Below are 13,906 nucleotides of genomic sequence, written 5' to 3'. Positions count from 1 at the left end.
CCACAGGCAGCAGGGAAATATCGGCCCTCATAGTGCTGCGCTTTGGAGCTGTAGCTAGAAGGGCGTTGATAACACACCCATGTTTCAGCAGCGCTCCCACAGCATGGAGGCTGTCTCTCCAACCACCCCACCCCCAAAGTCCAGTAAGCTGGGGGTGGGCAAGAGGTTGGGAGGGGACAGAGCCAGGACAGCTGACCCAAAGTGACAGAGAGAGCTATTCCACTGTGCTATGGAAGCACCACAGCTGCCACTCAGAGCGACTGTTTTCTCCTACCGCCTCCCTCCTCACCAGAAAAGGGATATCGACGCGGCCTTATCACACGGCCATCGATAAAGCGCTCCAACAGGAGTTGGATGCTCCCAACACATTGCGCTGTGCCGAAACCACCCTCGCATGGCACGCCTGTAGCGTCACATACAGTATTTTCTAAAGTTTTAGCAGCAGCCCACGCTGGCTTTATGTACATTTGCGTACCACTTCCAAAAAGCTAAGCGCCTGCTTCCTGCAAGACGCAGGAGACTGCCAAGCGGTTCCAGCGTCACGCTTCAAGTGACTGGGCAAATCGCTATCTATCTACAGAACACCGTTAGCAGACTGAAACATTCCACATACTTACACTCCGGGGAGACACCGTTTTAACTTGCAGAACTATTCCCCTCAGTAAGACGCACCAGACAGAGGTGATATCCCCATGCTAAGTCTTTATTGTGCAACTGCTGCTCAAAGCTTTTATTACCTTCCACAGGCACACGTCACAAAAAATTAGACATCAACAGTGGCTAGACTGACGGGCAACAGACGAAATCCATTCGGTGGCGATTTGTACACGTGCAGCAACTCCTGTGGTGCAAAAATCTTAGCCAGGCGGCCAGCCCAACTGACGGCCACCCAGAATACGTAGATGTACGTGACAGACAGGCTGCCCACCCTCGGGCCCTTCGTCCGCAACCGTCCGGAATCCATTGGTCAGGCCCAGGTGAGCAGCACGCTTCTTGCCAACAATCACTAGATGCCCAAGAAGCTGGAGAAGGAAGTACAAAACCATAAATAAATAAAATCAAAAGCCACACGCAAAGAGGGGAGAGGGCAGGGAGGGAAGGCATGAGAGCAGAGAACCACCCAGAGAAACCAGTTCGCCAATTCCTAGCAATTCAACCATTGCGCTTCAAATTACTGTCTGTCTGCCTGCAACTGACATTTTCCAAGCAAAGCTACAAAGACCAAGTAGGCACACTGTGGGGGGGGCGGGGGAAAGAGCCACGCAATTTTTTTCAGGCTCGACGGCAACGGACTACAAAACGGCCACAGAAGCTAAGCTCGTCTCCGGGTTCAAGCCCCCATTATACCTTCGGGCAACATAAGCCATTCGGGCGGAAAAGAAACTTTAGGCTGTCTTTGCATGGGTTGACAAAGCCTTTGAACTTGACTTTCAGAGCTAAGAGCAAAGCACCCGGCACCTCTCAACCAGCTTTGCCCTTCCTCAGCCCTGACCTGCCAAAAACCCCAAGCCCTCTTCTCCGCATTAGAAGAAGTACTGCTGCTCTTACTCCAAACCACGACAACAGGCATCAGACTGCGCCCCAAAACAACACCGCATTTTGCACCAGAAGTACATACCCAGGGACGAGCATTGCTTTATATCACTACTTTTAGTCAAAAAGCTCAATCCCGTTGCAAGCTAGAGGCAAAGGATTATAGCGCCAGAAAACCCCAAACAGCCTACTGTGCCCTATCAAGGGGGAAAGGGGGGGATGGGAAAGAGTCCAGTAAATTCGGAACTAATTACAGGTACAGTTTAGCGTACAGAACACTTCCACGGTACTTACAGATTCGCCAGAATCTTCTGCTTCAGATAACCTGATAATTGGCTCCTTCGGCATGACCAGGACAAGCGTCGGAGCTTGGGGTGAAAGATCGTGGAACGCGAGGCGCTGGAGGAAGAGTATAAAACAGTTAAAACGCAATTGGCTTCAGAGAAAGGTAATAGCTTCAGCAAATCAGTATGCCCCACTGAACTCGTACAGAAGCAGATCACCAGATACCCCAAACACAAGCCGAAACGCTGATTTCTCTTACGCGATGTTAGTACTTTCTATTAACTCATTACGGTCACTGCTCAGACGTTCGCTGTTTACATACATACGCGCGTGCGTACGCACACCGGGAAGCCCCGAGGAGACTGACTGCGTGTGCTTAATCTAAGGTTTCAAGACTATCCTCCTACACGAGGCAGGACCACTCCCACCCCTCGGCAGCAGCAGCAGCAGCAGCAAACTTTGCACGACTTGCGGTGCCAAAGGGATATCACGCGGCAAACGTCTGCGGCTGCCGCCAAGTGCGTTACCGTCAGAGGCCCTCCTCTGCGCGCGCGCACGCACGACACGGTGGGGCTGGGAACCGAGGCGAGCCGGACAGCACCAGCAACCCAGTACGCGCCGCGGCAGCCGGGGAAGGGGGGGGGGGGGCACCGAAGAAGCGCGATGTTTTAGGGATGGTGCAGTAGAGAGCGCCACAACCCAGAAAGGCCCCGCCCGTCCCCCGTCCCTCCTTCCCTCCCTCCCTCCCTCCAGCCACCCGCAGCAACGCCGCCACCCGCCCTGCCGCGCTCCCGGGCACCGCGCAACGGGTCCTCGGCTCAGGGTGCCTGCGAGCGCGGGGGGAGGGGCGAGGGGGGGAAGGGAAGGGGACGGGAGGGGAGGGCAGGGAAAGGGAACCGCGCACAGAGCAAAGCCGCGGCTACCTCCTCGTCCTCGTCGATGACGTTGGCGGGGAAGCGCCTTGCCGATGACCTTTCCGAAGACAGAAGCGGCGCCACCGGGCCGGGCGGCCCGCGCCCCGAGAATCTCGTCAGCCACGACAACGCCCCTTGTCGCCCCCGCGCTTCCTCCACTCGGCCAGGCCCTCCGCGGCGCCCATTGGGCCGCCAGATCGCCGCCGGCCGATCCCGCGTCTCGACTGGCTGTCTCGTCTGTCGTTTTCGCTTGTCCTCGCCCCCTCGGCGGGTCCGCCCTCGCCGACCTGGTGCTTACCGGGGCTCGGGGAGTTTGCGTGCCCTCGGGGCGCGGAGGGATCCGGCCTGGGGGTGGAGGGATCTGTGCCGTGTAGTGCTGCGACCCCGTGGGCGGGCAACGAGGTCTCAGAAGAGGCTGTTGTAGCTAGAAGGACTATTTATTGTTATTTATTACCGCATCGAGTCCGCCCCAAACGTGCTTGTGGCTTTTTGGTGCTGCTCCCTCCAGTCAAACGACTGCTTTTGCCAGGGCAGGGCAGGCCAGGCCAGGCCTTAACTTTTCAGAACGTTTCGCAGAACCAACAGAAGCTGCTCGAAATTGTTCCCTGAAAGCCCCGCTTCAATTGCAGACGTTTCTAAGCTGCACGCCTCCTGGGAGAAAATAAAATACAAAGCGTGTGTTCGGCACCGGTGGCTCGAGGGCTGGAGGGCAGATCAAGCTAGGATTTGCGCTAAGCTGGGTAGGAGGCTTTTAGAAAAACAGGCGGTGCCCCCAAAGCCGCCCAAGGGTGGTCTGTGGTGCCCTGCACCCCCGGGGACAGCGAGCAATTCGATTGGGCTACACAACTGTGTTGTAACATATATAAACCCTGCTTGCCTCTATATCGGGCCAAGGATATCCTTAGCCTTCTTTGCGGCAAGGGCACGTTGTCGGCTCATGTTCAACTTGGTGCCCACCGGGAGCCCCCCACGTCCTTTTCTGCAAAGCTGCTTTCCAGCCGGTCGGCCTCCAGCATATACTGGTGCATGGGGTTGTTCCTCCCCAGGTGCAGGACCTTGCGCTTCCCCTTGTTGAACCCCACGAGGCTCCTGCCTGCCCGTTTCTCCAGCCTGTCGAGGGCCCTCTGGATGGCAGCGCAACCCCCTGGTGTATCAGCCGCTCCTCCCAGTTTTGTATCATCAGCAAACTCGCTGAGGGGCCTGTCTGTCTGTCTGCCTGCCTACCCATCATCCGGATCGTTAATTAGGATGTTGAACAGGATCGGGCCCAGCATTGACCCCCGGGGTCCACCGCTCGTTCCTGGCCTCCAACTAGACTTCATGCCACTGATCACCACCCGCTGGGCCCAGCTGTTCAGCCAGATTTCAACCCACCCCACTGTCCGCTCATCCAGCCCCTACTTCATCAGCTTCTCTACGAGGATCTTACGGGAGACGGTGTCAAAAGCCTTCCTGAAGGCTAGGTACACACTATCCGCTGCTCCATCTTTCTTATAAGCCCCCTTCAAGTATTGAAAGGCCGCAATAAGGTCTCCCCGGAGCCTTCTCTTCTCCTCAGCCTTTCGTCATAGGAGAGGTGTTCCAGCCCTCTGACCATTTTCGTGGCCCTCCTCTGGACCCGCTCTAACAGGTCCACGTCTGTCTTGTACTGGGGACCCCAGAGCTGGGCGCAGGACTCCAGGTGGGCTCTCACGAGAGCGGAGTAGAGGGGGAGAATCACCTCCCTCGACCTGCTGGCCACGCTCCCGTTTACGCGGCCCAGGATTCGATTGGCTTTCTGGCCTGCAAGCGCACACTGCCAGCTCGTATCCAATTTTTCGTCCACCGGTACCCCCGAGCCCTTCTCTGCAGGACTGCTCTCAACCCATTCATCACCCAGTCTGTACTGATATCGGGGACTGCCCCGACCCAGGCGCAGGACCTTGCCCTTGGCCTTGTGGAACTTCACGAGGATCGCACGGGCCCACTTCTCCAGCCCGTCAAGGCCCCTCTGGATGGCATCCCTTCCCTCTAGAGTATCAGCTGCACCACTCAGCTTGGCGTCGTCCGCAACCTCGCAGAGGGCGCGCTCAATCCCACTAGCTATGTCATTGATGAAGATATTAAACGGTATTAAACGGTACAGGGAGACCTCATCGCTCTCTACAACTACCTGAAAGGAGGTCGTAGCGAGGTGGGGCTCGGTCTCTTTTCCCAAGTAACAAGCGATAGGACGAGAGGAAACGGCCCCAAGTTGCGCCAGGGGAGGTTTAGATTGGGTATTAGGAAAAATTTCTTCACCGAAAGGGTTGTCGAGCATTGGGGCAGGCCGCAGAGGCAAGTGGTTGAGTTACCATCCCTGGAGGTATTTAAAAGACGTGTAGATGTGGTGCTCAGGGACGCGGTTGAGTGGTGGACCTGGCAGCGTTAGGTTAACGGTTGGACTCGATGATCTTAAAGGTCTTTTCCAACCTAAACGATCCTATGCTTCTTGACCGGCTGCCAAGGGTCCACCCAGCTGCCCCTCTTCCACAGGACAGGGGGAGAAAAGAGGATGAAAAAGTTCCTTCTGGAAATATCCACCTGCCAGATCCACAGGCAGCAGGGAAATATCGGCCCTCATAGTGCTGCGCTTTGGAGCTGTAGCTAGAAGGGCATTGATAACACACCCATGTTTCAGCAGCGCTCCCACAGCATGGAGGCTGTCTCTCCAACCACCCCACCCCCAAAGTCCAGTAAGCTGGGGGTGGGCAAGAGGTTGGGAGGGGACAGAGCCAGGACAGCTGACCCAAAGTGACAGAGAGAGCTATTCCACTGTGCTATGGAAGCACCACAGCTGCCACTCAGAGCGACTGTTTTCTCCTACCGCCTCCCTCCTCACCAGAAAAGGGATATCGACGCGGCCTTATCACACGGCCATCGATAAAGCGCTCCAACAGGAGTTGGATGCTCCCAACACATTGCGCTGTGCCGAAACCACCCTCGCACGGCACGCCTGTAGCGTCACATACAGTATTTTCTAAAGTTTTAGCAGCAGCCCACGCTGGCTTTATGTACATTTGCGTACCACTTCCAAAAAGCTAAGCGCCTGCTTCCTGCAAGACGCAGGAGACTGCCAAGCGGTTCCAGCGTCACGCTTCAAGTGACTGGGCAAATCGCTATCTATCTACAGAACACCGTTAGCAGACTGAAACATTCCACATACTTACACTCCGGGGAGACACCGTTTTAACTTGCAGAACTATTCCCCTCAGTAAGACGCACCAGACAGAGGTGATATCCCCATGCTAAGTCTTTATTGTGCAACTGCTGCTCAAAGCTTTTATTACCTTCCACAGGCACACGTCACAAAAAATTAGACATCAACAGTGGCTAGACTGACGGGCAACAGACGAAATCCATTCGGTGGCGATTTGTACACGTGCAGCAACTCCTGTGGTGCAAAAATCTTAGCCAGGCGGCCAGCCCAACTGACGGCCACCCAGAATACGTAGATGTACGTGACAGACAGGCTGCCCACCCTCGGGCCCTTCGTCCGCAACCGTCCGGAATCCATTGGTCAGGCCCAGGTGAGCAGCACGCTTCTTGCCAACAATCACTAGATGCCCAAGAAGCTGGAGAAGGAAGTACAAAACCATAAATAAATAAAATCAAAAGCCACACGCAAAGAGGGGAGAGGGCAGGGAGGGAAGGCATGAGAGCAGAGAACCACCCAGAGAAACCAGTGTGCCAATTCCTAGCAATTCAACCATTGCGCTTCAAATTACTGTCTGTCCGCCTGCAACTGACATTTTCCAAGCAAAGCTACAAAGACCAAGTAGGCACACTGGGGGGGGGGCGGGGGAAAGAGCCACGCAATTTTTTTCAGGCTCGACGGCAACGGACTACAAAACGGCCACAGAAGCTAAGCTCGTCTCCGGGTTCAAGCCCCCATTATACCTTCGGGCAACATAAGCCATTCGGGCGGAAAAGAAACTTTAGGCTGTCTTTGCATGGGTTGACAAAGCCTTTGAACTTGACTTTCAGAGCTAAGAGCAAAGCACCCGGCACCTCTCAACCAGCTTTGCCCTTCCTCAGCCCTGACCTGCCAAAAACCCCAAGCCCTCTTCTCCGCATTAGAAGAAGTACTGCTGCTCTTACTCCAAACCACAACAGGCATCAGACTGCGCCCCAAAACAACACCGCATTTTGCACCAGAAGTACATACCCAGGGACGAGCATTGCTTTATATCACTACTTTTAGTCAAAAAGCTCAATCCCGTTGCAAGCTAGAGGCAAAGGATTATAGCGCCAGAAAACCCCAAACAGCCTACTGTGCCCTATCAAGGGGGAAAGGGGGGGATGGGAAAGAGTCCAGTAAATTCGGAACTAATTACAGGTACAGTTTAGCGTACAGAACGCTTCCACGGTACTTACAGATTCGCCAGAATCTTCTGCTTCAGATAACCTGATAATTGGCTCCTTCGGCATGACCAGGACAAGCGTCGGAGCTTGGGGTGAAAGATCGTGGAACGCGAGGCGCTGGAGGAAGAGTATAAAACAGTTAAAACGCAATTGGCTTCAGAGAAAGGTAATAGCTTCAGCAAATCAGTATGCCCCGCTGAACTCGTACAGAAGCAGATCACCAGATACCCCAAACACAAGCCGAAACGCTGATTTCTCTTACGCGATGTTAGTACTTTCTATTAACTCATTACGGTCACTGCTCAGACGTTCGCTGTTTACATACATACGCGCGTGCGTACGCACACCGGGAAGCCCCGAGGAGATTGACTGCGTGTGCTTAATCTAAGGTTTCAAGACTATCCTCCTACACGAGGCAGGACCACTCCCACCCCTCGGCAGCAGCAGCAGCAGCAGCAAACTTTGCACGACTTGCGGTGCCAAAGGGATATCACGCGGCAAACGTCTGCGGCTGCCGCCAAGTGCGTTACCGTCAGAGGCCCTCCTCTGCGCGCGCGCACGCACGACACGGTGGGGCTGGGAACCGAGGCGAGCCGGACAGCACCAGCAACCCAGTACGCGCCGCGGCAGCCGGGGAAGGGGGGGGGGGGCACCGAAGAAGCGCGATGTTTTAGGGATGGTGCAGTAGAGAGCGCCACAACCCAGAAAGGCCCCGCCCGTCCCCCGTCCCTCCTTCCCTCCCTCCCTCCCTCCAGCCACCCGCAGCAACGCCGCCACCCGCCCTGCCGCGCTCCCGGGCACCGCGCAACGGGTCCTCGGCTCAGGGTGCCTGCGAGCGCGGGGGGAGGGGCGAGGGGGGGAAGGGAAGGGGACGGGAGGGGAGGGCAGGGAAAGGGAACCGCGCACAGAGCAAAGCCGCGGCTACCTCCTCGTCCTCGTCGATGACGTTGGCGGGGAAGCGCCTTGCCGATGACCTTTCCGAAGACAGAAGCGGCGCCACCGGGCCGGGCGGCCCGCGCCCCGAGAATCTCGTCAGCCACGACAACGCCCCTTGTCGCCCCCGCGCTTCCTCCACTCGGCCAGGCCCTCCGCGGCGCCCATTGGGCCGCCAGATCGCCGCCGGCCGATCCCGCGTCTCGACTGGCTGTCTCGTCTGTCGTTTTCGCTTGTCCTCGCCCCCTCGGCGGGTCCGCCCTCGCCGACCTGGTGCTTACCGGGGCTCGGGGAGTTTGCGTGCCCTCGGGGCGCGGAGGGATCCGGCCTGGGGGTGGAGGGATCTGTGCCGTGTAGTGCTGCGACCCCGTGGGCGGGCAACGAGGTCTCAGAAGAGGCTGTTGTAGCTAGAAGGACTATTTATTGTTATTTATTACCGCATCGAGTCCGCCCCAAACGTGCTTGTGGCTTTTTGGTGCTGCTCCCTCCAGTCAAACGACTGCTTTTGCCAGGGCAGGGCAGGGCAGGCCAGGCCAGGCCTTAACTTTTCAGAACGTTTCGCAGAACCAACAGAAGCTGCTCGAAATTGTTCCCTGAAAGCCCCGCTTCAATTGCAGACGTTTCTAAGCTGCACGCCTCCTGGGAGAAAATAAAATACAAAGCGTGTGTTCGGCACTGGTGGCTCGAGGGCTGGAGGGCAGATCAAGCTAGGATTTGCGCTAAGCTGGGTAGGAGGCTTTTAGAAAAACAGGCGGTGCCCCCAAAGCCGCCCAAGGGTGGTCTGTGGTGCCCTGCACCCCCGGGGACAGCGAGCAATTCGATTGGGCTACACAACTGTGTTGTAACATATATAAACCCTGCTTGCCTCTATATCGGGCCAAGGATATCCTTAGCCTTCTTTGCGGCAAGGGCACGTTGTCGGCTCACGTTCAACTTGGTGCCCACCGGGAGCCCCCCACGTCCTTTTCTGCAAAGCTGCTTTCCAGCCGGTCGGCCTCCAGCATATACTGGTGCATGGGGTTGTTCCTCCCCAGGTGCAGGACCTTGCGCTTCCCCTTGTTGAACCCCACGAGGCTCCTGCCTGCCCGTTTCTCCAGCCTGTCGAGGGCCCTCTGGACGGCAGCGCAACCCCCTGGTGTATCAGCCGCTCCTCCCAGTTTTGTATCATCAGCAAACTCGCTGAGGGGCCTGTCTGTCTGTCTGCCTGCCTACCCATCATCCGGATCGTTAATTAGGATGTTGAACAGGATCGGGCCCAGCATTGACCCCCGGGGTCCACCGCTCGTTCCTGGCCTCCAACTAGACTTCATGCCACTGATCACCACCCGCTGGGCCCAGCTGTTCAGCCAGATTTCAACCCACCCCACTGTCCGCTCATCCAGCCCCTACTTCATCAGCTTCTCTACGAGGATCTTACGGGAGACGGTGTCAAAAGCCTTCCTGAAGCCTAGGTAGACACTATCCGCTGCTCCATCTTTCTTATAAGCCCCCTTCAAGTATTGAAAGGCCGCAATAAGGTCTCCCCGGAGCCTTCTCTTCTCCTCAGCCTTTCGTCATAGGAGGAGAGGTGTTCCAGCCCTCTGACCATTTTCGTGGCCCTCCTCTGGACCCGCTCTAACAGGTCCACGTCTGTCTTGTACTGGGGACCCCAGAGCTGGGCGCAGGACTCCAGGTGGGCTCTCACGAGAGCGGAGTAGAGGGGGAGAATCACCTCCCTCGACCTGCTGGCCACGCTCCTGTTTACGCGGCCCAGGATTCGATTGGCTTTCTGGCCTGCAAGCGCACACTGCCAGCTCGTATCCAATTTTTCGTCCACCGGTACCCCCGAGCCCTTCTCTGCAGGACTGCTCTCAACCCATTCATCACCCAGTCTGTACTGATATCGGGGACTGCCCCGACCCAGGCGCAGGACCTTGCCCTTGGCCTTGTGGAACTTCACGAGGATCGCACGGGCCCACTTCTCCAGCCCGTCAAGGCCCCTCTGGATGGCATCCCTTCCCTCTAGAGTATCAGCTGCACCACTCAGCTTGGCGTCGTCCGCAACCTCGCAGAGGGCGCGCTCAATCCCACTAGCTATGTCATTGATGAAGATATTAAACGGTATTAAACGGTACAGGGAGACCTCATCGCTCTCTACAACTACCTGAAAGGAGGTCGTAGCGAGGTGGGGCTCGGTCTCTTTTCCCAAGTAACAAGCGATAGGACGAGAGGAAACGGCCCCAAGTTGCGCCAGGGGAGGTTTAGATTGGGTATTAGGAAAAATTTCTTCACCGAAAGGGTTGTCGAGCATTGGGGCAGGCCGCAGAGGCAAGTGGTTGAGTTACCATCCCTGGAGGTATTTAAAAGACGTGTAGATGTGGTGCTCAGGGACGCGGTTGAGTGGTGGACCTGGCAGCGTTAGGTTAACGGTTGGACTCGATGATCTTAAAGGTCTTTTCCAACCTAAACGATCCTATGCTTCTTGACCGGCTGCCAAGGGTCCACCCAGCTGCCCCTCTTCCACAGGACAGGGGGAGAAAAGAGGATGAAAAAGTTCCTTCTGGAAATATCCACCTGCCAGATCCACAGGCAGCAGGGAAATATCGGCCCTCATAGTGCTGCGCTTTGGAGCTGTAGCTAGAAGGGCGTTGATAACACACCCATGTTTCAGCAGCGCTCCCACAGCATGGAGGCTGTCTCTCCAACCACCCCACCCCCAAAGTCCAGTAAGCTGGGGGTGGGCAAGAGGTTGGGAGGGGACAGAGCCAGGACAGCTGACCCAAAGTGACAGAGAGAGCTATTCCACTGTGCTATGGAAGCACCACAGCTGCCACTCAGAGCGATTGTTTTCTCCTACCGCCTCCCTCCTCACCAGAAAAGGGATATCGACGCGGCCTTATCACACGGCCATCGATAAAGCGCTCCAACAGGAGTTGGATGCTCCCAACACATTGCGCTGTGCCGAAACCACCCTCGCACGGCACGCCTGTAGCGTCACATACAGTATTTTCTAAAGTTTTAGCAGCAGCCCACGCTGGCTTTATGTACATTTGCGTACCACTTCCAAAAAGCTAAGCGCCTGCTTCCTGCAAGACGCAGGAGACTGCCAAGCGGTTCCAGCGTCACGCTTCAAGTGACTGGGCAAATCGCTATCTATCTACAGAACACCGTTAGCAGACTGAAACATTCCACATACTTACACTCCGGGGAGACACCGTTTTAACTTGCAGAACTATTCCCCTCAGTAAGACGCACCAGACAGAGGTGATATCCCCATGCTAAGTCTTTATTGTGCAACTGCTGCTCAAAGCTTTTATTACCTTCCACAGGCACACGTCACAAAAAATTAGACATCAACAGTGGCTAGACTGACGGGCAACAGACGAAATCCATTCGGTGGCGATTTGTACACGTGCAGCAACTCCTGTGGTGCAAAAATCTTAGCCAGGCGGCCAGCCCAACTGACGGCCACCCAGAATACGTAGATGTACGTGACAGACAGGCTGCCCACCCTCGGGCCCTTCGTCCGCAACCGTCCGGAATCCATTGGTCAGGCCCAGGTGAGCAGCACGCTTCTTGCCAACAATCACTAGATGCCCAAGAAGCTGGAGAAGGAAGTACAAAACCATAAATAAATAAAATCAAAAGCCACACGCAAAGAGGGGAGAGGGCAGGGAGGGAAGGCATGAGAGCAGAGAACCACCCAGAGAAACCAGTGTGCCAATTCCTAGCAATTCAACCATTGCGCTTCAAATTACTGTCTGTCCGCCTGCAACTGACATTTTCCAAGCAAAGCTACAAAGACCAAGTAGGCACACTGTGGGGGGGCGGGGGAAAGAGCCACGCAATTTTTTTCAGGCTCGACGGCAACGGACTACAAAACGGCCACAGAAGCTAAGCTCGTCTCCGGGTTCAAGCCCCCATTATACCTTCGGGCAACATAAGCCATTCGGGCGGAAAAGAAACTTTAGGCTGTCTTTGCATGGGTTGACAAAGCCTTTGAACTTGACTTTCAGAGCTAAGAGCAAAGCACCCGGCACCTCTCAACCAGCTTTGCCCTTCCTCAGCCCTGACCTGCCAAAAACCCCAAGCCCTCTTCTCCGCATTAGAAGAAGTACTGCTGCTCTTACTCCAAACCACGACAACAGGCATCAGACTGCGCCCCAAAACAACACCGCATTTTGCACCAGAAGTACATACCCAGGGACGAGCATTGCTTTATATCACTACTTTTAGTCAAAAAGCTCAATCCCGTTGCAAGCTAGAGGGAAAGGATTATAGCGCCAGAAAACCCCAAACAGCCTACTGTGCCCTATCAAGGGGGAAAGGGGGGGATGGGAAAGAGTCCAGTAAATTCGGAACTAATTACAGGTACAGTTTAGCGTACAGAACACTTCCACGGTACTTACAGATTCGCCAGAATCTTCTGCTTCAGATAACCTGATAATTGGCTCCTTCGGCATGACCAGGACAAGCGTCGGAGCTTGGGGTGAAAGATCGTGGAACGCGAGGCGCTGGAGGAAGAGTATAAAACAGTTAAAACGCAATTGGCTTCAGAGAAAGGTAATAGCTTCAGCAAATCAGTATGCCCCGCTGAACTCGTACAGAAGCAGATCACCAGATACCCCAAACACAAGCCGAAACGCTGATTTCTCTTACGCGATGTTAGTACTTTCTATTAACTCATTACGGTCACTGCTCAGACGTTCGCTGTTTACATACATACGCGCGTGCGTACGCACACCGGGAAGCCCCGAGGAGACTGACTGCGTGTGCTTAATCTAAGGTTTCAAGACTATCCTCCTACACGAGGCAGGACCACTCCCACCCCTCGGCAGCAGCAGCAGCAGCAAACTTTGCACGACTTGCGGTGCCAAAGGGATATCACGCGGCAAACGTCTGCGGCTGCCGCCAAGTGCGTTACCGTCAGAGGCCCTCCTCTGCGCGCGCGCACGCACGACACGGTGGGGCTGGGAACCGAGGCGAGCCGGACAGCACCAGCAACCCAGTACGCGCCGCGGCAGCCGGGGAAGGGGGGGGGGGGGGCACCGAAGAAGCGCGATGTTTTAGGGATGGTGCAGTAGAGAGCGCCACAACCCAGAAAGGCCCCGCCCGTCCCCCGTCCCTCCTTCCCTCCCTCCCTCCCTCCAGCCACCCGCAGCAACGCCGCCACCCGCCCTGCCGCGCTCCCGGGCACCGCGCAACGGGTCCTCGGCTCAGGGTGCCTGCGAGCGCGGGGGGAGGGGCGAGGGGGGGAAGGGAAGGGGACGGGAGGGGAGGGCAGGGAAAGGGAACCGCGCACAGAGCAAAGCCGCGGCTACCTCCTCGTCCTCGTCGATGACGTTGGCGGGGAAGCGCCTTGCCGATGACCTTTCCGAAGACAGAAGCGGCGCCACCGGGCCGGGCGGCCCGCGCCCCGAGAATCTCGTCAGCCACGACAACGCCCCTTGTCGCCCCCGCGCTTCCTCCACTCGGCCAGGCCCTCCGCGGCGCCCATTGGGCCGCCAGATCGCCGCCGGCCGATCCCGCGTCTCGACTGGCTGTCTCGTCTGTCGTTTTCGCTTGTCCTCGCCCCCTCGGCGGGTCCGCCCTCGCCGACCTGGTGCTTACCGGGGCTCGGGGAGTTTGCGTGCCCTCGGGGCGCGGAGGGATCCGGCCTGGGGGTGGAGGGAGAAGACGTTGGGCGAGTCCGCGGAGGGATCTGTGCCGTGTAGTGCTGCGACCCCGTGGGCGGGCAACGAGGTCTCAGAAGAGGCTGTTGTAGCTAGAAGGACTATTTATTGTTATTTATTACCGCATCGAGTCCGCCCCAAACGTGCTTGTGGCTTTTTGGTGCTGCTCCCTCCAGTCAAACGACTGCTTTTGCCAGGGCAGGGCAG

At 56.6% G+C, this 13,906-nt stretch overlaps 1 protein-coding gene across 1 annotated transcript; it reads right to left on the bottom strand.

Annotated features, from left to right (window-relative positions):
* Nucleotides 1-6,160: 6,160 nt before the first annotated feature.
* LOC309601943 (adenosine 5'-monophosphoramidase HINT1-like) lies at nt 6,161-8,280 on the bottom strand (the record flags this gene model as incomplete). The annotated part of the gene is made up of 3 exons (XM_082335202.1): nt 6,161-6,325; nt 7,128-7,232; nt 8,041-8,280. Coding segments are annotated over 3 exons (510 nt in total), but the record flags the coding sequence as incomplete, so codon positions are not given.
* Nucleotides 8,281-13,906: the final 5,626 nt, after the last annotated feature.

This window comes from Platalea leucorodia (genome assembly GCF_965183815.1).
Source record: "Platalea leucorodia genome assembly, chromosome: W".
In the NCBI taxonomy this organism is placed as follows: domain Eukaryota; kingdom Metazoa; phylum Chordata; class Aves; order Pelecaniformes; family Threskiornithidae; genus Platalea; species Platalea leucorodia.
The sequence above is the reverse complement of the archived record's forward strand: the minus strand, read 5'-3'. Positions and strand labels throughout refer to the sequence as shown.